The following is a 26,949-nucleotide window of genomic DNA, read 5'->3' on the forward strand; positions in this document are numbered from 1 at the left end:
CAAAGGGCAAATTAAAGATAGTATTTTACAAAATCAGCTTTCTTTGGTATTTTTATTTACCTGTTTGAATAAATGTGTATCTGTATCTTAGTTTTCCAGAGTGCTTGGCTTTAAAGAAAGATGGTTGCTGCTGCTGCAACAGCAAACAAATGAGTTTCATAACCCATGCAGGGCGTAATAATGCCTCATTGCAGTCATATGACCAAATATGAAAGAGATTCAGGATTTCTACCGATCAGCAGCTAGACTGTAATGCAAGCAAAGATAAAAGAGGAATCCCTAGTATATCACATATCTGTGTTGTGCTATTCTGGGTCCCCATATGTGGTTGGACTACAATTCCCATCACCCTAAGCTGGGCCTGGGACCCAAGGTTGAAGAACGCTTGTTCTAGGCAACTGCTGTTTCCATCATCACACGTACAACTGCTCACTCAGGTGCAGAGCTAGACTTACCATGAAACAAAAATGAGATTCTAGTGGAGACAGCATTCTTTCTGTGTGTTTCATTAAAAACCATCTCCCATCCGGAATTTGGGTGGGGATGTGAGACTTATTTTGACATTGCACTCATTCAAAAAATAAAAATAAAAAGTTACTCAGTCTGTGATGAAGAGAGAAAATTGACTTGTTTTTCATCTGATGAATTTTAAAGGTGAGTGCACAAGGACGTATTCCACCTCTGGATCTGAATGTACTCTGTGTCAGTATCTGAGCATGAGCAGATAGTCATGTCCGCAAGCTCACAAACAAGAAGTTACTTATTTGGGAAACGAAAAAAGAAAGGCAAAAAGATCGGAAATATTTCACAGATCAAATACTGTAGCCTATCTGTTTTGTGTAGTCACTGGTTGTAAATGATACGGACCGGAATTAAGAGTTTAAGAGAAAAGGTTCTGTTCTTTGAAAACCTTCTTAGTTGTTGCTCTTGCCAATTCTTCATCTGAGCACTGGCGTTCCAGGAAGCAATTAAATTCCCAGGTCCAATTTCTCATGAACATTATTCAAAATAAATTAATGAAGATTAATTACTACTTAGCGTAACTTAGATGCTTTTATAGTCTCGCAAGCAACTGCTTGGTAGCTAAAGAGCAAAAAATTGCTCTCTTCCCCCAATTCCTGGCACACATGCGTACTTGTTGAATAGAGCCTAACCTGGAGGAATTATTATGGTGAAATAATCCAAGGACATGATAGGCCTGCTAAATCCAAATCTGTGATTCTGGCTGCATACACAGCATATATTTAAAGCATATTTAAAGCATATCCCCACCCACTTAAAGAATCCTGGGAGCTGGGTGGAATCCATGAAGTGCCATCAGTGCAAGGATTTCTCCTGGTGCAATGGAATGTTCCCCCCTTCCCCTGTGCACCCCCTAAGTCAGTTCTGGGAGTTTCCCCAAGGCAGTGGAGGACATTGGGAAGGGTGCAAGGTATGTGGTGGGTGAGGGCAAGAGTCCCATTGTACAAGCAGAAATCTTTGCTCTGATGGAACATGCTATTTGAACACTGCCCTGTAGCTTATACCTCACAGCCCTACAACTCCCAGCACCCTTTGCAAACTACAGTTCTCAGGATCCTTTTTGGGGGGTGTATTCAAATGTATGGTCTGTATGCAGCCACTCCTGCTGCCCCTGGCTTCCAGATAAATAGGGTTGGTCACATAACTGTGATGAGAAAAGGATGGAAAGGATAAAAGGCTGGTGTGGTGACGACCACAAAGTTCTTTTCCAAGAGCACGAACTCTCTAGGTCTCCACTTCATGCAGCAAAAGTGTTGTGGGACCATGCTTTTAGTTGCACTCGCATGGTGCACAATCAGGGTTTCAGGATCTAGAGATGCCTCTGCGCAGCAGGGCTTTTTTATCATATAAAGTGCAAGAGAAATCCCACCAGTGCCCTTTTAATTCTGCTTGGCCCTAGTTTGGGGGAAAGAAAATGCAGATTATGGGAGGGGAGAGTGCTCTCGTGCTCATGTTCCGCTTGCTTGTTTCCCACAGACCTCTGGCTCTCCATTGTGAGAACAGGATGCTGGGACATTGCCCTGATCCAGCAGGCTTTTCTTATGTTGTCAGGATTTGCCACCCTGTTTATGCTACCCATTTGGCTTAATTAGACCTGTTGCTTTCAGTAGATTCAAGGCTGTCAAGTTCTTGAATGCAGACTGGGGTGTGGAGTGGGAGAGGCATGAGAGAGGAGAGGGAGACTTCCAGGGCTTTGGAAGCCATTTTGACTAAGATATTCAGGAATGGAATTCAGGGCAGGACCTGCCTGCCTAGTTATTTTAAAGGGTGAGTCCTATTCACTTAATTATTATTATCTTGGGGTCTCTCAAATCCGTATGGAGGGCGGAGCATACTTAAAATAAATTTGTGAGTGTTTTTAATTATAACTGTTGTTTCCGGAATATAATAGAAATAGTGAGTCAGGAATTCCATTTCCTATCCAGCTGCCCTGCTGAGTCTCTTCCCCTTGTTGGGAAGTAAAATATAGCAATGCTGGCAATAAGCTACCTGAATGAGGCAGGTAGCTTATTCTCCTTACAGATTCTTTTAGTAACTACTTATTGGTAAAGTAGATTACTTCCTTTCAGCCTTTACTTCCTTCCTGTTTCTTTGCAAAGTTCCCTGTGAGTAGGAGCTAGCTAGCATGTGCTGGCGTTAACTTACTGGCTCCATGCTGAACGCATGTGAAACCTATTCTTAGAATGGCTGTTTCAGTTGCTGGTTGAAAGGATAAACTTTACGTTTTCGTTATCCTTTCAGCCAGCAGGCTTCGCAACTGACAGTCTAATGGCCGGTTAAGGATCACATCAGACAGAGGATAATACTTGCCTGAAGGGAAACCATTTCCGGTTAGCGTACCTCAACAAAGATGGGGCTCTGCATGACAAAGTGTGAAGCCATGACGGCATAAAGGTTTTCATGATGGTTCAGGGCATTGGGAGACTATGATAATCAGTGCCAGATTTATGTATAAGCTAAACAAGTTATAGCTTAGGGCCCAACTCTCTTGGGGCCCCAAATTTTTTTAAAAGGAAAATAAAAACTGGATGTACATTTCCAAAATATAAGATAAAAAACAAATAAAATAAAACCTACATACAGCAACAGTGTTTTGGGTTGTGTGGGCCCTGCCTAAAATATCACTGGTTTCCTCATTTCTATATATAGGGTGCCTATTCCTGTTGCTCGGTCCCTGCTCCTGCCAACCTAGCAGTTTGAAAGCACGTCAAAGTGCAAGTAGATAAATACGTACCACTCCAGCGGGAAGATAAACGGCATTTCCGTGCACTGCTCTGGTTTGCCAGAAGCAGCTTAGTAATGCTGGCCACATGACCCGGTAGCTGTACGCCAGCTCCCTCGGCCAGTAAAGTGAGATGAGCGCCACAACCCCCGAGTCATCCGCAACTGGACCTAAATGTCAGAGGTCCCTTTACCTTTACCTTTACATTCTGCATGGACGTGGGTGGCGCTGTGGTCTAAACCACTGAGCCTCTTGGGCTTGCCAATCAGAAGGTTGTCGGTTCGAATCCCCACGATGGGGTGAGCTCCCGTTGCTTGGTCCTAGCTCCTGCCAACCTAGCAGTTCAAAAGCACACCCAAAAGTGCAGGTAGATAAATAGGTACTGCTCCAGCAGGAAGGTAAACGGTGTTTCCATGCGCTGCTCTGGTTTCGCCAGAAGCGGCTTAGTCATGCTGGCCACATGATCCGGAAATAGTGTCTGCCAACAAACGCCGGCTCCCTCGGCCTGTAAAGTGAGATGAGCGCCACAACCCCAGAGTCGTCTGCGACTGGACTTAACTGTCAGGGGTCCTTCACCTTCACCTTTACCTTTACATTATGCATGGACTGGTTGCATGGCAACATGTGCAAATAGCTTTAGATACCTATTAGGTCCATAAATTACCATATAGCATATATTCAACACAAAAAAGTGACAATTTGTTGTTGACAAAGGACAGCTGGACATATAAAGGGCCCCATTACCTTCAGTAGCTTAGGACCTCATCAAACCTAAATCCGGCCCTGATGATAATGTAGTAGTCAGCTGGATCAGACCAATGGCCCATCTAGTTCAGCATTCTGTTCTCACAGTGGCCAACCAGAGGCCTGTGGGAAACCAGCAAGCAGGATTTGAGCACTAGAGCACTTTCCCCCTTCTGCAGTTTCTGTCAACTACTTAGTCAGAAGCATTGCTGCCTCTGACTGCAGAGGTAGAGCATAGCTATCAGGCTAGTAGGCATTGACAAACCTAGACAGCATCTTAAAAAGCAGAGACATTACCTTGCCAACAAAGGCCCGTATAGTTCAAGCTATGGTTTTCCCAGTAGTGATGTATGGAAGTGAGAGCTGGACCATAAAGAAGGCTGGTCGCCGAAGAATTGATGCTTTTGAATGATGGTGCTGGAGAAGACTCTTGAGAGTCCCATGGACTGCAAGAAGATCAAATGTATCCATTCTTCAGGAAATCAGCCCTGAGTGCTCACTGGAAGGACAGATCCTGAAGCTGAGGCTCCAATACTTTGGCCACCTCATGAGAAGAGAAGACTCCCTGGAAAAGACCCTGATGTTGGGAAAGATGGAGGGCAAAAGGAGAAGGGAACTACAGAGGACGAGATAGTGGGACAGTGTTCTCGAAGCTACAAACATGAGTCTGACCAAACTGCAGGAGGCAGTGGAAGATAGGAGTGCCTGGCATGCTCTGGCCCATGGGGTCACAAAGAGTCGGACATGACTGAACGACTAAACAACAACAATTTTTTTAAGCCATCCAAGTTGGTGACCAATCCTGGGGGAATGAGTTTCATAATTTGACTATGTACTGCATGAAGATTTAGTTTCTTTTATCTGTCCTAAATCTTCCAATATTCAGCTTCATTGGATGTCCATGAATTCTAGCGTTATGAGAAAGGGAGAAAAACTTTTCACTATCCACTTTCTCCAACTTCTTGTGGCAACTATACTACTCCACAGATGTTTCTAGGATGGATACCATCACGCATCTGGTACTTCATTGCCTTCCACTCAGACACATGCTAAATAAAGACAGACCATTCATTGAACTGCAGGGCAGTCACGATGTTAAAAAACCTCATTTATAATGGTTCATCAGCAACTGTGTTTTGATTAAAGGGTTGCCACATTGGTCCAGAGACAATATGGCATTATGTTCAGTCATTGTGTTCTAGCTCTAGCCAGGGGAGAATCATAGCAGCTATCAAAATCTAAAAATACAAGATGCTACAATCCACAACTTTTTTACAGGATTAGTAGAGTGCCCCTTACGTCATATGAATTATGAGCCTTTATAAACTACATTTCCTAACATTCCTTGGGACCAGCTATGCAAACTTAAGCATCAATATAAGTATATGATATAATTACATGTTCAAGTCTCTGTTATCTCAGACTCACCAATACCAATTTGTTCATTGCCAGTTATAATGCAATAGTAATGTGCATTCGCCATTTTGTTAAGAGAGTAAAAACAGGAGGGAGAAGAATACAAGAACCAAAGCTTGTTTCTTGGGTACGTGTGTTATATTTGGTAGCGTGTGACAATTCAAATTTAGGCTGCAATCCTAAACACATTTACTTGGGAGCAAGGCCCATTAAAACAGTGGGAGTTACTTCTAAGTAAACATGAACAGGATTCGGCTGCAAGTAACAATTCCTAACCAAAGTAGCTTTCCTGGGCCTGTTCACATAAAGGGCCTGGTGCCAAGACACTAAATTTGCCAGTTCAGCCCAATTCTGCCCATACACGATTCAAGGAAATTTAACTCCTAGTATAGGTGTCAGCATCCTAGAATAGCTGTGTGTGTGTCTTACATTACTCTACATTGTTGACATAGGATTATAGGTGCTCCTATAGTTAAGGTAAGTTGAAAAAACTGGCAGCTTCTTATGTTCCCACACCCTATATTACATTTTCCAGAATTTTTATATACCGTAAGTTGAATTTGAGTTGTGGAACCATAACTGGGAATGAGAAAAAAAAAATTAAGAGGTGATAAATCTGACTTTCTCCAAGCAAATTTGAGTTGGAATGATTGTCTTTAATTTCTCCTAATTTGTTTCAACTTCATTTTGCAGTAAATTGGGATTCTTTCTGAGTTTTATAAATCTAGCATGCCACCATCTGGCCATTGCTGTAGTTACACTTCTTGTCTTAGCACTCTGCTGAACAGGCTATTGTGTAATTCCATCTTTTTAATGCAATAGAAACTATTTGTCAGACATAAATTGCATTCTAGTTCCCTCTGGTAATATAATGAAGCAAGAAGGGGTATGGGGGGGGGCGGCAGCAAGGGAGCAGAGTTCTGGGCCTTGATCTGGTAAGTGACTGGAGGTGATAATGGGACTTTCGGGTTTTATTATTCTTTGTGACAGATTCACAGAGGAAATCAGAGTTTGGGGAAAATAAAGTTCTGGAAAGATATTTCTTTCCTTTGACGGCATTCTTATTTTATGCTAGTAGCTTAAATGGTAACCTTTATTTGCAAGGCTGTTTGCATTTCGAATTGAAAGCTTCAGGTTGAGCTTCAGCCTGCATCTGGAGATGTTTTGATAAAGTGTGTTTTACATGTTGAAAATATGCAGCTAGAAGTAAGCACCTCTCAATTCACCTGAGCCTACTCCCAGGTAACCATGAACAGGATCGCAGCCATGCCACATGACTGATCAGGATTGTGAACCCAGCTCTTCCCAGCCAAATTCCAGGCTCTAACTGCTATACCAGAGGTGAGGAACCTCTGGCCAATGTGCCAAAGGAGACCTGACAGGCCTTGGAGTTGGTTGGCCACATGTGCTTCTGGGATTCTCTTTTCTTGCTTATGAGTTCACAGCTTTAACTCAAGCCAGGCTGCAAAGGAAAAATCTTCCTTTGCAAATGTGGCTCATATTCAAGCAGGAGATGCAGGTAAAGCTTGAATTCAAGCTGGGCTGAAAAGGGAATAAAAGAATTCAGAACACCCTTACAGTTTTTCATTCTATAATTCTTATTAACTGTTGTTATTTCTTAATTTTAAATTGTTGTAACCTACATTGGGAACTGCTAATGAAGGGCAGGTAAAATAATAATAATAATAATAATAATAATAATAATAATAATAATAATAATATCCACAGCAGTAATTAGAGGAGAAATGACCACTGGGAGGAGCGCAGAGAGAGTTTTCTAGCACAAAACTTTGGCATGGAACCAGAATTGGGGGTTTGTAGTCAAAAGAGCTTCAGACTACAATTGGCTGCATGGCATGTCTCTTCAGACATTTTTTTTTAATGTATAAGTAGCCCTTCTTTCAATCAGTTTGGAAGTTCTGTGGGAAAGACATGGGTTTGTTCAGTATCCAACAGAACACAGAACTTTTACATATTCCTATGAAACACTATTACTGCACATTCTCGTCTCGATACAGCAGTCCATAATACTGTGCTCCAGGAGGTATACTGGGTCTCCTCCTTCTTTCCCCATGAATCCATTCTCAATCCTCTCTTATTTGGGGCAACATCACAAAGAAGCACCAGCTATGATGAGCTCATAGCTTCAGCTGGGATTTGCTCCTCCTAAGCTTTTGATGCCCACCTCCCAGTTTCCGAAATTAGCCTGATGAGAAATCGGATCAAGTCAATCCAATCTTAACTAGGCTATAGGTCTGGAAAATGGATTACAGAATGTTTCTGACATCGTAAGTAGCACAGGGGTTAAATCAAACTGGAGGGAGGGGGTCAGTTTTCTTCTTAGAGAACTAGTGGCAAGATTCAATAAGAAGAAAACATATCTAAAAAGTGCACCCATAGATTCTTTTTTGCATAATCCCTGTTTCATAAATGACTTTAAAAAGCTTTCAGCTGAGGCCCTTTATTCTCTATTTTTAAATTTTATTTAAATTTTTAAATTTTATTTTATTTAAATTTTTAAATTTTATTTTATCCCACTTTCTTATGCCCCAATTCTGAGTGTCTCAAAAATAAACTTTTTTTTAAAGGTGTTACTGTGTATATATGTTTGATGTCCAAAATGAATTAAAACAATTGTTTCAGTTCCACCCTACGGAGAAGCATTATTTTACAGTACTTGTTTCACTCCCAACAAATCACCATCTGTAGGCAAGGTTTGTTCTTCCTTTACTCACAGTAGTTTTTGGATCAAATCAAGCTATGATCGCTGGTTTGGATGTAACACAGAGGCAGGGATCATAGGCTGCTTCCTTTGCATGGGAGCTATGTAGCATGGAGAGGAGCAAAGTAGGCACAGTTTCACTGGTGCATGGGGTACCTCAGGGCCGGGAGCCAAATGTGGCCCTCCAAATCCCTCTGTCTGGCCCTCGGGACTCTCCTCAGGCCACACCTCTATCTCTCTAGGCCACACCCCTGACTGCCCAGTTCTGCGTCTTCCTTGTGTGGTGTAGTGGTTAAGAGCGGTGGACTTGTAATCTGGTGAACTGGGTTCGCTTCCCCGCTCCTCCACATGCAGCTGCTGGGTGACCTTGGGCCAGTCAAACTTCTCTGAAGTCTCTCAGCCTCACCTCACAGAGTGTTTGTTGTGGGGGAGGAAGGGAAAGGAGAATGTTAGCCGCTTTGAGACTCCTTCGGGTAGTGATAAAGCGGGATATCAAATCCAAACTCTTCTTCTTCTTGTTGAGTGATTTTCCTTGGCTGGAAAGTTTCCATGAACTACGATGGTGTCTTTTACTTGTTTGGATGGAGGATGACGAAAGAGGTGTATAGAAACTGACTTTTGTGTTGCCTCCTTCACAGAGTGAAGAGCCACATCCACTGCTCTGACCACTTTTGCCTCTGGCCTCACCTGACACTTGAACGCGGCCCCTGGAAGGTTGTCCATGAGGGAATGTAGCCCTCAGACGGCAAAGCCAAGTTTATGGTTTACCATGAAGTGTAGACATGGCCTTAGTGTCCTTCAAGAATATCCAGCTTCTTTTGTGCTATTGCCAGGCACAGAAGAAAGAGGTCCTTTTATCCCATATGTGCCCACTCAGCCACTTTGATCAGAGGAACTGGCACTTTTATAGGTGACACATAATACCTTTACCTTATCTGTAAGAACTCAGTTGTCTAGGACAGTGACACCAACACTTTGGAACTCCCTGCCTATTGATATCAGGCAGACATCTTCATTGTGCAATCGTACCTTGGAAGTCGAACGGAATCCGTTCTGGAAGTCCATTCGACTTCCAAAACGTTTGGAAACCAAAGCGTGGCTTCTGATTGGCTGAAGGAAGCTGCGCCGGACATTTGGCTTCTGAAAATCATTCAAAAACCAGAACACTCACTTTCAAGTTTTGATCATTCGGGAGCCGATCTGTTCGGAAGCCAAGGCGTTGGGGATCCAAGGTACGACGGTATTCTTTTTGGTGCCTGCTGAAGACATTCTTATTTAACCAAACCTACTCAGTTGTTCAGAGTTTGCATGTGTTTTATTTTAGTCTGCTCTATTGTGGTTTTAACTTTATGTTTTAATTAATGGTCGTAAATATTTGGTGATAGTTATATTGTTTTATCATTTGTATAAATCACTTAGAGGCTTTTCCCCCTACACTGAAGCAGTACAGTGGTACCTCGGGTTACATACGCTTCAGGTTACAGACTCTGCTAACCCAGAAATAGTGCTTCAGGTTAAGAACTTTGCTTCAGGATAAGAACAGAAATTGTGCTCCGGCGGCGCGGCGGCGCAGCAGCAGCAGGAAGCCCCATTAGCTAAAGTGGTGCTTCAGGTTAAGAACAGTTTCAGGTTCAGTACAGATCTCCAGAATGAATTAAGTACTTAACCCGAGGCACCACTGTACAGAAGTTGTATCTAACAACAAACAAACAAACAAACAAACAAACAAACAAACAAATACAATGCCATTGGAAAAATCCTATATTGTAAAAATTTGTTTGGTTGCAAGTGAATGAAGATGAAGAAAGTTAACATACATAATAACACTTTTAGTGACACTTTCCATAAAAGATATATTTTCTTTGATAGTAGAGGCAAGCATATTAGAATGTAGAGATATGTCAATCACACTTGTACTGCATTGATGAAAACAATGATTTTATTTTACCCACCCATGTACCAACCCCAATGCCCCTAAATGTAAGAAAGCAAACAAAGTATGTAAAACTCAGACACTAAAGAGAAGCAAAGGGTTTATAACAAAAGGCCACAGAAATATATATACATATTATTCCAACCTTGTACAGAGCGGATTTTGTCTTATGAGTCTGAAGAATAAGAAAATGGCAAATAAAATACATTCAAGGTAAGGTGAGAAAATTATTATTCAGCTGGTTTAGTTTAGCATTTGGGTCGTCTTATTGTATTACACAATTCTACCAGAATATGATATCTCTGATAGATGTAACAGATCCCCCCCATAATTACATATCTATGAATATTCAAAAATATTGCCTATTTGACTTTATTTCTGGTGCTTCCACATGCTTTACAAATTGAATGTGCAGCCAAAGAGTTATGTGAAAATAAATATATTGAGTGATCACGAGAATGATTGGTCTGTTGTGTGCTTTGGGCCAGACCATTCCATGCTATTGCTATACCGTCCAGTGACTGGGGTCAACACCACCAGGCCATTGCTAAGGGCCTGAGCCCTTACTAAGGAAGCACCACCAAATTCAGATTTGGCCCCTGAGGCCTGGTGGTCCTCTCAGCACTGGCTCCCGCATGGCTGTGGGTGGCTCCTGTCATTTTAACCCCCTCCCCCAGTGTCTCTGGGGCTCCAATATAGCATTGCTTGCTGGCTGGACCAGCTTTTTCTGTTGCTGGGCCTGCAGGTTATCAAGGCAAGAGGGGCACCTGTGCAGTGCCAAGTGCCCCACTAAACCTGGCACTGATCCTGGCTTGTAGTCTCTGGAAAGCTTGAATGTAATGCAGGCCACTCAAACAAATGAGTTCTTCTGTATTTGAAGGGTTTTAATAAATATAATACAATGTCACCTATTTGCTAATGAGCACTTATACCTAGTATTCACAATGTGCAATGGGCTCAGCAAATGGAGCCTCACCTTATTTATTCACTAATTCATCTGCAAACTTTTAGTGCAAATGTGACAAATCTGCACTGCTTATTTCACAATTAGCATCATTTCTCACCAGAACATGCTGCCCTGTCACCATCCTCATATTCAGGCCTGGGCAGACATCATGATCCAGTACTCCAAACCATGGTTTGGAAGTTTGGGAAGGTACCAAGTGTTCTCGCACTTTCTCTTCCCCCTCTCACCTCCATTGATGCACACTGAGCCACTCCATTATCAGGTTTCCACTAACCATAGTTTGTTGTGATGTCCAAAGATGGCAAACTAAGGGTAATACTTGCCTGCAAACTATGCCTTGAGACCATAGGCTTGCAAATCATTGTTTGGAGTTAGTCCTGGTTATTGCTAATCACAGTTTGCCCAAGTCAATAATTATGGCAAACCATGGTTAGAAGAAATAAGGAAAGGGAGTGGGAACTGCCACAAGAAAATGCAAGAGAGAGACAGCTACTGCAAGCGCATGATGTTATGTCACCTTTCTGATTTTTCAAACTGTAGTCTGGAGGATCATCTTAACCAGACCAAAGTTTCCTCAATGACACTAAAATTCCTAGAAAAGGGTTCCGAAGAAAGATCTACCATGTAGAGGAATCTGCCCTAAGACAATCAGTGAGTTGACAGAGGGAAATAGACTCAGAACACAATAGGTGTATGATGCTACAAGTCCAGTATTCATAATATTCTGCACTTGGTCTAGTAAAAGCCTGTACTCCCTGCAGTCTCATTGCATATAGTAAATAGGTTCTTTTCCTGTTTCCAATTCCATATATGCTTGGCTGTGCATTTGCAATGTTACAAAAAGTTGGAACATCTCACTTGCGATGAAACAGTCTCCAAATGGTTTAGGTTAGCAGCAGAATATTAACATCAAGTAAAACCCTTGGAACACACAAACTCAGAATCAGAACAAACCAGCCATATTCTCAAACTCTGTTACCAAAGAACTTCCTCTCTTCCAGCAAGTTCGTCTCTTTCTCCTCAGACATAAAATAGCAGACATACACCTACAAAGAAAGCATTGTGACTTACTAATCAGATCATGTGCATCTGAGCATCCAATGACACTCAGTGTTCACTTTTGAGACTCTTCTAAGTCAGTCCCTTTTGATACCTGGACCAGCAAACAGGACAATATTTATGCATATGGTTATTTCCTAGCATGACTGGCCAGCCAAGGCTCACATAGGTTAGTACCCGTGGTACTTTCAATACGCGTGCTTCACAGAGTTGCTGGAGAATGCTTTCGGTTAAGCAAATGATTCTAGAATGAAAGGAAGCACTCTCCATTTGGTTACAACTGGAAATGCAACACACTGAACCACCCGCTGCCCCACACCACATCCTTCCGGTCACGAAGTTTTCCTCCTCTGCTCAACAATCCATCCTCCTGGGTTCACATCCATTTGTAGCATCTTCATCACCCACTTGTCTTTTCGGGCCCCGTCAATGAATTCATCCAGAGAAAGCTGCCCTAAAGAATCAAAGCAAGGGAGACGTTTATCAAAGATGGAAGGGAACAAAGGAAGCATGCCCTCAAAGCTCTACCTATTCTGTACATCTGCATGCCAGCACTTGGGTCACTGCACCTCTTTGCCACCATGTGCTATCAGAGACTCTCCTGCCACCTACAACCTGCCATTTTCATTGTGGAGAGAGAAGGGAATGGGTATCCCCATGCTAGTGGGTCCCAAATGGTGCTTCTGCACATATTCATTGTAGGAAAACAAGTTATCAGAATGTTCCAATGTAGTTGCTTCAGATTCTTAACGACCAGGACCTATGAGTGTTGAGAGCATTTAAATCAGCCAGTTTTCACTTTCAGACACATTATTTGCTGAGTTCCCCCACCCCACCCTGCGTGCTCTTCAAACATTTTCAAGGGAGTCGTGAAGTGCCTGAGCAAGTCTAAAAGGGGAAAGCCAAGAGTAGGTGCTCAGGTGCAAATCAAACATTCAGATTTGGCTCAGCACCAGCAATGATTGGATATGACGGTCCACAGAAAATCTGAGTAAAGGTTCAAAAATGTAGAAGCTTTTATGTAGACCAAGGGTGGTGGGACCTGTGGCACTTTGGATATTGTTGGACTCCCAGCTCCAACAATCAAAAGAAGAGCAGTCTCAGCCAGCAGGGTCAAGGGGCAGAGGTGATAGGAGCTGTAGTCAAGCAATGTCTGGAGGGCCACAGGATCCCCAACCCTGCTCTAGGAAATCATAAAATCATAGAACTGTAGAGTTGGAAGGAACCATGAGGGTCTTCTAGTCCAGCCCCTGGAATGTAGGAATATTTTGCCCAACATGAGACTTGAACACACAACCCTGAGATTAAAAGCCTCATGCTCAACCAAATGAGCCACCCAGTGCCCCTACATTTTAGATGAGTTGACTCGGGCTGTACTAAAATGCATACAATGCTCCTTCCCATGAGTTTTGGTGTAACCATTAATCATTGGAATGGCATAAGTATTACAGATCCAGACACAAATATCACCCAAGGTGTAAATTTCTTACCATCTCCATTCTCATCCACTAACTGAAATATCCTGTCCACAACTTCTTCTGGAGTGAGACGAGGTGTCCCTTGCTCTTCATCAGGCTGGCATACTTGCTTAAGCCTGTAAATAGACTGGAAGACAGAAAAACAACCATGTTTTTTTTTTTTTTTAAAAAAAAACAAACACTTGCTGGTAAGAGAAGACCAGAAAAGAAAGCAACTTAAGTTTCCGAGACAGATGCAGAAAAATCTAATGAATATTTTGCTCACATTTGTAATCTGGGGAAATAATCTGTGCATGTCAGGATCTGAGACATCAGAAAATGGCACAGCAAGAGACAGCATGTCAGATGGGGTAGACATACACCTCCACCTCCTCAATTTCCTTTAGGTAAGTTTTGTTCATGGTCACTGAGTCAGAACCATCTTGAGGATTCGTATGTAAAGTCTCCCTGTCTGCTTTGCTGGGACTTCAGTGCAGTGTACCTTGCTTTCTCCTGTTGGTTGCACAAGGAAACATGCACCTGGGATGCTCTGAACAGAAAAACAGCTAGGAGGTGTTATTTGTAGCAGGAAAGGAGTGGGCAGCGAGAGATGTTAACGATTTTCCCCTTCTCTATCCATAGTTGCCCTTCCCAAAATGACTTTTCCAGATTGTGTTTTGGTTTTTTTAACAAGACCACTAGGCTATTATGAGACGCAATCACATGTAATGTATACCATTTGACCCATGCTGGTCTAAATTATGATCTAAACAAAATGCATTGCAATGCTGTTCCTGAGCTCCTTTATTCAGTGCACTGGGGAGGAAACAAACCAAAGGCTTGCTTGCCATTATGTGCAAACCAATGCTCATGATTTGTTTTTTTCCCAAACAGCTACTTTGGAAAGCTATGGTTTGTTTTAGGCTTACCATCATTGTTTGTTAAGAGAGAAATGAACTATGAGTGCTGGTTCACACACAACAGCAAGCCAGCCTCTGTTTTTCTTCTTTCCCAGATGCAAAAGAACGGAGCAGAGAGGAGAAGCAGGCTGCTCATTCACATTAAACCACAACTTAATTTAAACAGTACAGTACTTTAATGTGGTGTGCAGATTGGTCTTTGAAAACATGACAAGTTGATGGAGCTGTTGTGTGATTAAGGACTAAGCTCAGTGGCCTTTGATCACTTCCAACTCTGTAATCACCCATCCTCCTCTAAACCGCATATTCTGTTTTCTTAGTCCTGTGCTTAGGATAGCAGTTCCATTCAAATGTAAGTGAAAATATAACTTCTGTATAAAATAGAAATCGAATGTGTCATATGACAAAGAGGTTGATAAAGATAGTGAGGAGCTTGGGGAACAAGACCTAAGAGGAAAGGTTGAAGGGGTTAGGTATGTTTAGCCCATGAAAGAGATGATTAAGAGGCTTTATTTATGATGATCGTCATCAAATATTTGAAGGGCTATTGCATAGATGATAGAGCAAATTTGTACTCTCTTGTTCCAGAGAGTACAAGTAGGTTCAAATTTAAATAAGGTATTTAGACTAAACATCATATGTTGTTCAAAAGTGGGACAAACTGCCTTAGAAAGTGCTGGGCTCTTCTTTGTTAGTGGTTTTTAAAGCCAAGGTTGGGTGGCCACTTATCAGGGGAGCTGGAGTAGTGGTTTTCCTGCCTTGGCAGGTGTTGGGAATACATTTGAAGTTCCTTCAAACTTCATGATTCTACATTCTGGTGGATTTGTGTGTGTGCTTTTGCAGTTTTGGGGATTCTGAGTCATGGCCTCTCTTTCCCCTTCAGGCTTAAGATTAGAATTCTCTTCTCCCCTCCTTGATTTTCTTTACATCTTTCAACAAGGGCCAGGCATCTCACCAGACTGTGGATTAGCCAGGGCATGACCCAGCTATGGCCAATTCTCTGCCGACTTTAAAACTGGGGCTGTGAATCTGCCTAAAGCAGACCTCTTTGTTGGCACAGGTCATTGGCTGCTTATCTTCCTGATGCTTATGACTCACCAAAGGAATTATGGCTTTGTTTTACTTGAAGCAGTTAACTACTGGATGCAGTTGGTCTTGGATACAGGAAAGAAAGAATGGCTAGTGTGATAAGTGCAATGGCTTAGTCCTGATTTCTCTCTCTATAATCCTTATTCTTACGTAATGCTAGCTGAAGCAAGAAATTTTTCCAATAAATTTCCAGTCACTCCTTTACACTGTTTGCTCTTTGTTATGTACAGCATGCCGTGTGTGTAAAAAGAGCTCCTCAGATCACATAGCATTGTTTTTCTTTTCTGGTATATATTACCCAAAAAACAAAAAACAACCTAGCTGCATTTTCTCCATTTGGATTGACACTGTTCTAATCTCCAGGGATCTTTACTTGTCCATTGTGAACATGAGAGTGCTGGATCACTTAAATGTACAAATTACTATTGGAATGGCATCTAAAAGATGAAGAAGTCAAATCAGTAATGATACATTGGGCTAAAGATATAGGACATAATATACCAATAGATGATTGGGGGAGGTTATGGAGAGAGGGGATAAATTTTACTGCCTGCAGTGCATTAAAAGAAAATATAATGAAAATGATGTATAGGTGGTACGTAACACCAGTGAAACTAGCTAAAATGTATAAAAGAAAAAATTAATGTTGGAAATGTAAAGAAAAAAAGGGCACATTTTACCACATGTGGTGGGAATGCAAAAAAGAGAAAGACTTCTGGGAAATGATCTATAATGAAAGCAAAAAAATGCTGAAATATACATTTCCCAAAAAAACAGAAGCTCTTTTACTGGGTATGGTAGGTACAGAAATTCATAAAAATGATTTTTAAAAACTGTTTTTATATGTGACCACTGCAGCAAGAATACTATTAGCCCAAAGATGGAAGCAAGAAGAAATGTCAACAAAAGAAGAGTGGCAAATAAAATTGATGGACAATGTCGAGTGGCAAGACTTACAGGGAAAATTTGAAACCAGCGGGACCAGACTTTCCTAAAGGACTGGAAGAAATTTATATTGTATTTGAATTGTAGGATTGCAAGAAGTTTTGTAAGGAGAGCTATTCAAATTATTGTGAGAAGTATTAAGATTAGTTGACATACCGTCGATTCCGGCATATAAGATGACTTTTTAACCCCGGAAAAGAGGTTAAAAATTCCGGGGGTTGTCTTATACGCTGGGTATGGGTGGCGGGTGGCGGGCTCCGCACCGGGAGAAAGACTGGGCTTATAAGACAAACCCCCAAATTGCAGCTGACGATTTTGGGGGGTCGTCTAATATGCCCAGTCGCCTAATACACCGGAATCTACGGTATGATTGGATTTAAAACAATAAGCATAGTAATAAAATGCACAATTAGAAAGAAAACCATCAGAAGGGGTTGATGGAAACCCTAGGCTATGATAGCCAAGGATTTGTTATGTAGTGTTGGAGATGTTGTGTCGAAAAATTGTGTGAAACTTAATAAAAATTGTATTTAAAAAAAAGAGAGAGAAAGTGCTGGATCAGGCCAATGGCCCATCTAGTCCAGCATCCTGTTCTCACCATGGTCAACCAGAGGCCTATGGGAAGCCCACAAGCCGGATCTGAGCACAACAGCACTCTTCCCACTTGTGAATAGAAACCCATTACCATCTCCTGTACTCTGTTCCTTCAGACTGTCTGGAATCCACTGCTATCTCTCAAGATTGTGTTGTCACCTTGTTTGAATACAGTGGTACCTTGGTTTGCAACCGCTTTGGATTACAACCATTTTGGATTACAACTGTCAGAGCTGCCTCAGGTCCCAGCTCACAAAGGACCAACGCCGGTTGCTCTTTATATACAGAAATGTTTATTGAAGTTCATTATCCGTTTCACAGCCGCGGCGCGCAGCTCTACGTCTGTAACACTAGACCATTGAAGTCCCCTCTGAGTCAGACCCTCCCCTGCACCAGTTTAAGAGCCTCGCTCTGCTCCACCTCCTTCTCTCCTCCCTCTTCCGCAGGGTCTTCCTGCCCGCTGGGGTTTCGCTCCTCCTGGATTCCTCTGACGCCGAATCCCCGGATTGCTCCCCCTCCCTCCTGCGGGCTTTAGGACCTGGCTCCCCATCCGGGCTCCCTGTTTTCCCGCGCGCCTGTACATTTGAACTTGGCGCGCGCACCCAACTCCCAACCTTCCTTCTGATAGTTACATTACTCCCTTCACTGCTCCCCTCCCCTTCCGGGAGGATGCCCTGTTCTGACCTTCCCTCCACTCCTGCTGACGGAGCTGCTTCCCCTGACACACTGGAACTCCCCCCCCCCTTCGCCACGCTCTGGTGGGGAAGCTGGTCCTGATTTCCAGCTGCCGCTTTGGGATTCCCTGCTGGCCCCGTGTCCCTGATGCGTCCCCCCTGGGACCCCCCTTGTCCTGACCACAGGCGCCCCCTCCTGGGAATCCTCTGATTCGCTGGAGAGGCTCATGGAATCCCTCGGGCCACTGCCATCCTCCTCCTCGCTGTCCTGGGATTCTTCCCAATCGCTCTCCATCTCCTGCCTCCCCTGTGCCTCTGTCCCTGAACCCCTGACATCAACCCATTTTTTTTTTATTACAACCAATTGGGGGGGGGAGGCCCCATTGGCGAAAGCGCGCTTTGGGTTACAACCTGTTTTGGTTTACAATTGGACCTCCAGAACGGATTATGGTTGTAAACCAAGGTACCACTGTACTTTCATCATGATCAGAAGCATTACAGGAAAGCCACTGCATCACACCCAACTTGTCAGTCTTTGATAATTTAGAAGAAGCTGGATCCTTTCCTTGATACTGAAGCCCATTCCTTGTCACTACTCTTTCTGACCATGCACATAAAGTTTAGAAAGCATGACGTGTGCATATTAACATGACAGGCAAAAAAGTTAAGATTTTTACTTTTTACTGTCAATAACATCATTTGGGAAACCTCAGTGAAAGTGAACAGAGCAGAGCAAAGGCACCATTTTAAAAAAATCAGATTTCAAAATCCCAGTCCATTTCCAGGTCCAGGTCCAGTTAAAGTGCCAGTTTTAACCTTAAAGCCCTAGATGGGGTTGTCCAAAAGACCACATTCTCCCATGTGCGTCTTCCGAAAAGCTTAACATTTTCATTGGAGGCTTTGCTCTTCCAGTGAGGGCCTTTTCAGTTGTGGCACCCTAGCTCTATAGTCTTTCCAGGGAGCCTTTCTGGCACCATCTTTGTGGCGTTTGGGGCACAAGAGGAAGATCGTTCTGTTCACCCAGGTATTTAAAATAATCTTTGTAGCCTGGATCAGGCTGAAATTCATACCCTGGGTGCTCATACTGCAGCTTAATGGTGTGAGGGGGTCATTGCGGCATCTGCAGCCCTGATGCTCCCATGATGGGAGGAAGCAGACAAATTGTTTTGGATGATTGTATGATGGCTCTCTTTGGGAGTCCTCTGGGCAGCTGCTGCTGTCGCCCCGATCTCTAAGCTTCCCTCCACCTCTGCTCCAAAGAGAGGCCTGTGAAGAGGATACCCCCAGCCTTAGTGGTCCAATGGAGAATAGCCAAAAGTGACCATGAGGCCAGCAGCTTACCTTGGGAGGCAGCAGTGGGCACTCAGTTCCCAGGCAGGCCTTGCACACAGCAAGCACAAGAAAGGCCAAAGCAGCACTTATCTGCCCAGCCTCCCAACAGCAAGGGCTGGTGGACTGGCTGGCTGGGCTCCCTTGCCTGCTTGCTTGTTTACTCCGAGGCTGCCTCAGCTTCTGGTAACCAGCACCCCCTGGTCAGCCCAAGAGGCACCATTCGCTTGCAGAGCTTGTAGCCAGGGCTGCTGCAACAAACAGCTGTGCAAGCCTTTGGGAGGCAGAGACATGAGAGGGGATCAAAGGAGGGAGGGAAAGAAAGAGGGGCAGAGGCCAGTGTTGCCCGCGACACCACTGACCATCCTTCAAGGCACCCCAGGGTGCCACGGCACACTAGTTGAAAACCACTGCTGTAGGCAAAGACTGGCAGAATCAGGATACCCCCCCCCCCTCCCAGCTAAATGGGCTTTGGATTATGTTGCCCATTTTTCAATCTGTGTTTTAACTTTGAGAGTATTTCTTTATATGTACCTTTTGTTTTTATAATTTCATGTCCTAGGTTGCATTTAAATTATTTTGTTTTATGTATTGTTAAAAAAAAAAAGTTATACAAATGCTACAAATAAATGAAACAATTCAAGAGGGAAGGTGAGCGATCAACATCATAGGTCTCGCACTCACAGCAGCAGATCTAGTGTCATGACAGTGCCGGACACTAGGTTTCACATATCTCTATGGATGGCTGAAATGTCCCATTTTTGAGAAACCCTGCAGCAGTTCTTCAAGCAGGACTGGGTTTATAGAAGCCTCCAAACTCAAGTTATGAAATCAGACAGAGTGTCTGGCAGCGAATACTAAATTCCTACTCACCTCAACTATTTCTAAGAGCTCAGGTTTGTCTATGCAGCCGTTGCCATCCTTATCATATATTTTGAACGTCCACCTCAGTTTGTGTTCCAACTTCCCTCGTAAAACAAGATTCAGAGCAGCCACATATTCTAGGAAATCAATGGTGTTGTCCTGTGGATTAAAAAACATGGAGGGGTTAATTTGGAAGGAGTGAAGCAAAATGTAGAGCGAACTTGTCAAAAAGATCTTAAACTAATGGAAATGGAGTTAGAATGATGGCTGCATGCCATAATTTCAATTCCCTGATGAAATCTAAACCTAGTCATTATTATATTTACTCATGTGCTATCTACTTTTGTTTTCTCCTATAACCTTTAGCTGACGTAATTACTCAATGTAATCTTAAAATCTCTTAGATTATCATTACCAACCAGTTGTTCCTTACGTCAGGTTTCTATATTTCCAAAAGGAATCCATTCATCACTTAGTGCTTTGTCCCAGGAAGCATTTGTGCACCTTGAATCCTAATCGCAAGAAGTCTTTGTGGCAAAGTCCTTCCTGAGGCCAGATCCCATCTCCATTTCTGGAAGCAGCAGCTGCCCAACATTTTGTAGCAAAAATACAGTTTATGTTATCAAGCACACTACCTTGTGCAGATTCCTGTTATCAAATGAAGTTATCAAGTACAGTTCTTCATGCTTGGCACCATGTGTCTGCATGCACACACGTTTATCCACACACCAGGTCTTATTATTGTGTCTAGCATATGTTATCTTCTGACTTGTTTTCAGTCTTAGGATAGAGGGAGAAAGCTGGAACCCTTCACTATATTAAATGTAGCAGTAGGCCTTATTTGGATGATTTGTAAAGGTCTCCGAGAGAGAGCTTATGTGGTCACCACCCCTGGTGTAACGTAAAAGATCATTCACATTTGAATCAGGGTGTCTTCTCACTTTTTGTGTGTGTGTTCTATATTCCAAATGATCAGCATGGCTACAAATACTTTGTCAGCTATTTAATGGCTGACAGAAGGCAATATTTATTGCCTTCCTACTGTGTTTCCTACTGAGAAGAGAAGACTCCCTGGAAAAGACCCTGGTGTTGGGAAAGATGGAAGGCACAAGGAGAAGGGGACAACAGAGGACGAGATGGTTGGACAGTGTTCTCGAAGCTACTAACATGAGTTTGACCAAACTGCGGGAGGCAGTGGAAGACAGGAGTGCCTGGCATGCTCTGGTCCATGGGGTCATGAAGAGTTGGACACAACTAAACAACTAAACAACAACACTGTGTTTCACTCTCACAAGCTTCATTCTTGCCTAATGGTTTTATTGTTTTTTGTTAAAGACTATATATTGTTTGTAAACTTACTTTAAAAGTTGGGGGAAGCTTTGGAATTGAAAGAGTAGTTTCTACTCTTCCCAGTGATCCTGTGATACAACCTATTTCAGGATAATCTAGTCCAAAGAGTTCCTTGGGTGTGGCAGTAACCCTGCAATGGGTGATCCAGTGTCTAAGTATTTAAGTTTTAGATTCTAACAAGGATAATTTGAAGATCTTTTAAATTTGATTCTTATCACAAAACTCAGCTAATAAAAAGTGACTTTAATAACATTTGAATTTTGAAAATAGTTGCGGATTAGACCTTTAATCTCAGAACACAGCAGACACTAGTGGTTTCTGTGGAAGTGTGCAACGATTCCAAATGGTGCAATCGTCTTTTGTATATTTGAAACAACAGATGTGGACTTGGGCTATGTGCAAACTATACCTTAAAAGCACATTTGAGCACATTCTTTCCATTTAAAGAATTCTGGGCACTACAGTTTTCTCTCTCAGAGTGAAAATTCCTACCAACCCTTAACAAATTGTGATGCTCAGATTTCTTTGAGCGAGGGTGCTTTAGATGTGCTTTGGCTGTGCTTTAAAAGTATAGTGTGTGGTACACAACCTTAGCATTTCTATACCATATTGTCACTGGCATTCTGTCCTTGCTCCTGTGTGGCCATGCTGAGGTCATGTTTCCATTGTTTATCTAATCCTATATGAAGCGTATAATCCCTGCTTACTCTTTTGACTTTCTTTTCCTTACTTGGCATATCTTCTTGACTTTTGACCCTGCACTATTGACACCTAGTTTCCTTGATCTATATAAACCTGATTTGACTTCACTATCTTGATTCTCTTCTGGTGCTGATACACAACTTTGCTTCCCATGTCTGACTTTCTGGCTCCTATTTTGATGTCAGTTTCCACATCCCTCTCCCTACGCAGAGTACCAAACACCTGACACCATATTCTATATTGACAAGTACATGAGCTGCCTGCATGGATTAATTGACCTGAATGGCTACATGAATGGAGAGTTATTCTCAAGAGTCTTCTCCACCAAAGGTTCCATTCAGACAGAAACTGAATCGTTCATTCAGATGGCAACTGTGTCATACATGCTGAGTGTCCCAGAAAAAAGGGGCAAGACTGTGGTAGCCATTTTGAGTGCTGCTCTCTCTTGCACTCTCGCCCTGAAAAAGCACTTTTTTTCAGGGCAAGATTGCAGTGCAGGTCATGTGACTCACCTGGGAGCATGTCGCAGAAGACGCGTGTCCTGGTTTTTGAAATGAAAAAGTTGGATGGCGTGCTGTGTTTTAGAAACACTTCGTACAATTTTTTTTGTATTAACATGTTAGATAGAAATCACAGATTGCATATGCTATATTAAAAATTGCAGGTTCTGCCATTGGAGCACACTATGTAAATACAGTGGTACCTCTGGTTACAAATTTAATTCGTTCTGGAAGTCCGTTCTTAAGCTGAAATCGTTCTTATCCTGAGGTACCACTTTAGCTAATGGGCACTCCTCCTGCGCACGTGCCTCCTGGGGCAAAGTTCACAACCAGAAGCAGCTACATCCGGGTTAGTGGAGCTCATAACCTGAAACGTTCGTAACCAGAAGTGTTCGTAACCAGAGGTACCACTGTACAGAATATAGTGTATTTTTCTTTGGTTTTAAAGAAGCACTGGAAGTTTGAAAACAAATGTATTTTTGCTTATTCTAAATCTTAATTGGCCCTCTGCTTGTAGGCTTCAAATGTAGCCTCCATTTTTGTTTGTCTTAATCTGGCCCCAAGCATTGGGAAAATATTGTAGAACTAATGATAAATCAAAATGAATCCATCAGCAATGCACTATTATTTTGTCAAGGATATGTTGCAGAATACACCTGTAATAAAACTCCTAAAGATAGGAGGTGCCTACAATCTCTATGTCTGGCTTTCCTGTTCTTGTCCTGCATACCATTTAACTATACTGAACAGGAACAATGGACAGTATCCTTCTTCTCAAAGCCAGTCTTTGGCATCCTGACTGAAGAAGAGAGCAGGAATCATTATTGTCAGAATCAGGCTTTGTGAGATAAGGATTAGAATAAGTAGGGTAGGCAGTGTAGCTGCTGTAGCACCCTCCATAACTAGTCGTCAGACTGTTTTTGGTTTTAGTTTTTCATTACATCCACGCAGCTCTCTGTATAGCACAATCTTTATTTAAATTTGTATATGGCCAAATCTGATTGAAGCCAACTTCCCTCAAGAAGAAAAGTTATAGAAGCTTGCTTTTCCAGTTCTTAAGCGCTGTAGGAGCTTGCTCTTCCAGTTTCTTAATTGTAAGCCATGCAGCGATAGGTCTGCTATAGCTTCAATTAGCTGGGCTTGATCTTCCTGCCATTAAGATGTATGTGAACTGACCTCAGGGCTGAACATATACTTATGCTAGGTAGACCATGATGTCCTGTCAATCATACAATGTTCTCAAAATTGGAGCATACACCTAAGACAGTTGGGATTTTGCCAACCCTCGGAGCTTTCATTTACTGTACTATGAGAAATAGCAGAAATCGGCCACTAACACCCTTAAGTGTCTTTACAAAGCTTAAAGTGATTGCCAGCCCAGTCTAATGGGTAAGGCTTAAGCTAGAGGGGTGCGAGCAATAAATTCCTCTGCAGTCCCCAAAGTGCATTTCATCATATTTCTTCAGATATAATACACTACTTTCATTGCTGTCAGCTTTGAGCAGTGCACCTCTGTGCTCTCCTTGATTCCTATGGGAAATTTTCTGCCTCTATTCCCCAAGCCAATGTCTCACGGCTGGCCCAGAGGCACTTAATACAGAACTGTATGGAAATTCTTGCACGGCAAGCCAGTTCGAGCTGATACCAACACTGAAACAATCCGATCAAATTCTACTACTCTTAAGAGTGGAGCACTTTTTTATAAGATCAGGCCATGCAGAAGCCTATACTCCCATTCATCTCTCTCTTGAGGTCTGTTCACTTTTTATATTTCAGGCACAAACCCCCAAGAGGGCCTTCTCGGTAGTGGCACCTGCCCTGTGGAATGCCCTCCCAGCAGATGTCAAGGCAATAAACAACTATTTTACTTTTAAAAGAAAACTGAAGGCAGCCCTTTTTAGGGAAGTTTTTAATGTCTAATGCTGTATTGTTTTTAATATTCAGTTGGAAGCCGCCCAGAGTGGCTGGAAACCCAGCCAGATGGGCGGGATATAAATAATAAATTATTATTATTATTATTATTATTATTATTAAGCTGGTATGAAGGATGGCATCCAACAATGCAGCTCTGCTGGCACAACAGATTTCTATGAGCACACAGATCTTGTGCTCAGGTGTCACTTGAGAATCTGTTTGACTACTGTGAGGACAGGATTCTGGACTAGATGGGCCATTGGCCTGGTCCAGCAAGCTCTTCTTATTCTCTTAACGTCTTCTTCCTCTCCTCCAGCCTTTGTGCAGCCTCGAAATCAGCTCTGGAGATCTGGGGGCAACTAAGAAGCAACTCCTGCAGCCAAGCTGGTGCCAAACGTATTGCTCTGCTTTCCTTTGAAGCACATCAGCAAGGCCAAGAGGTGGGAGTCTTGTTGTCTGGACAGCTCAGGACCTCCACACACACTGCCCAGGCTTGCGCCTCAAGGAGGTCACTTCAGTGCTGCTAATATAGCAAAAACAACGCAGGAGGCAGCAGTTACGAGTTACCAGTCTCTGCAGCCACAGCAGGTGCTGTGAATCTCCAGTTGCTTGACTTCACCTTGGAGGCACACTCCATTGTTTCCTGAGAGGGGCAGCATAGCTGTCAACTTTTCCCTTTTCTTGCCAGGAATCCTATTCGGAATAAGGGAATTTCCCTTTAAAAAAGGGAAAAGTTGACAGCTATGACGGTCAGATGCCAACAAAAACAATCTATGGTATCCAATTGCATATGCATATTTCTTTCCCCTCTGCTCTTACCCTTGCTGTGAATTAGTTAAAGCTTGCATTCAGTATATGCAGTTGTACAATGTCAAACTAAAAAACACCCAACATACAAAATGCAAATCCTAGAATATTCTTCCTAAGGACATTTACCTCTCTACTGTGTTATCCATTTGAAACCTGTTGCCCTGAATTGGTGCTTTCCTGCTGGAAATTTCCCTTGCCATCAAAGCACGTGATAATTATGTGTTGGGAGTAGCAGGAGTTGGGCGTGGTCTCCCACTAAGCTTTACTCAGCGAGTAGACCCATTTAAATTAATGAACATGGCTGAGTTAGACCTATTAATTTCAGCAAGTCTACCCAGAGTAGAATTTAGTTGATGACTACACCTCATTTTTAATTAATTGAGCCGGTTTTGTGATTAGTTTAATTCACTCCCACACTGCAACTTAGCCCATCTAAGTTGAAACTTCTCAGAACGTGTTGAGTCACAACTTGGATACAAGCTGCATCTTTCATATGTCCAGTTCAACACAATGCACTCCTTCTATGTCTATATAGTGGTACCTTGGTTTAAGAACAGCTTAGTTTACGAACAACTTGGATTAAGAACGCTGCAAACCCGGAAGTAGGTGTTTTGGTTTGTGAACTTTGCCTTGGAAGCAGAACATGTTGAGTGTGTTCCATTTGTAAATTGAGTTCCCCGCTGCAATGGGGAAGCACGTCTTGGTTTAAGAATGCTTTGGTTTTAAGAACGGATTTCCAGAACAGATTAAGTTTGTAAACCAAGGTACCACTGTATAGTGCTTCTCTTCCTGGAACAAGGAAAATGAAGTTAAACTGATATGAATTACCATGACATTTACAAGAAGTGTGTAAGATAGGTATGGAGGGTAGCTAAAAAATATCTTCAATATTTGATCTGTACTTGAACAATAATAAAAATGTTTACAGGAATTTCAACAACAAAATAATGTTCTGGCTACCGATTCTTTGTTAGTTACAAAACGACTTGTCCTAGTGGTGCAGCAATAAAACCATTAGCAGATCTGCAAAGCTAAGCAGGGTCCAGTATGATTTCAAATTGGATTGGGGGGGGGGCTGCGTGTTGATATTCCTGCATTGCAGGGGGTTGGACTAGATGACCCATGGGGTCCCTTCCAACTCTACAATTCTATGATTTTATGATCTAAGGCCACAAAGTCAGCAGAGTTCCTTCCTCTCGCTGATGTTTAGAACATAGTCAAGTGACATCTTATGTAACAATAGTCAGTGTGACCTTGCAGTGACTGCTATAAATCAGTGCACCAAAACCACTCTCCTTCCATTGTGCAGTGACAACAGGCTGTTTCATCAGAAAATCATTTCACTACCCAGATAAATGATTATCATAAAAATATTAAAGTTATATTAACGGCTACAATTGAGAGAACCCCTTTAAATGTGTCCAGCTTTGTTTTCCTGAAGGTTGTTCACTGTGTATCGTCTTGAATCTGATGTACATTTCACAAGTCTTTAGACAAGAGTGTAAAATGTAGGTTCCTAGAATCTGACAGATAAATCTAAGGTTCAAAGAACCAAATTTTGGGGTGGGGTTGGGCTGGAGGGAATACTGAACAAAATTAAATTTTATTGGTTAACTCTCTGTCAAGTTCTGGAAATTATTACCCACCTTCTGCAAGTTTGGCGCATCAGTAACTCCTCTGAACAAATAACACTTAACAAATAAGGTCCTAGTCCAA

General features: G+C 42.5%; 1 protein-coding gene across 1 annotated transcript in view; it reads right to left on the minus strand.

The window, feature by feature from the left end:
- Positions 1–10,217: 10,217 nt before the first annotated feature.
- GUCA1B (guanylate cyclase activator 1B) overlaps positions 10,218–26,949 on the minus strand; it is a 52,876-nt gene continuing 36,144 nt past the window's right edge. Inside the window, exons 3-5 of the mRNA XM_083509095.1 lie at positions 19,967–20,116; positions 13,576–13,690; positions 10,218–12,539 (exon numbers count right to left, since the gene is read on the minus strand). Of these exons, the coding sequence (XP_083365221.1) occupies positions 12,418–12,539; positions 13,576–13,690; positions 19,967–20,116 (387 nt within the window). The 3' untranslated portion in view covers positions 10,218–12,417. The remainder of the gene's footprint in view (positions 12,540–13,575; positions 13,691–19,966; positions 20,117–26,949) is intronic.

This window comes from Podarcis liolepis (genome assembly GCF_965112155.1).
Source record: "Podarcis liolepis genome assembly, chromosome: 6".
Lineage (NCBI taxonomy): Eukaryota > Metazoa > Chordata > Lepidosauria > Squamata > Lacertidae > Podarcis > Podarcis liolepis.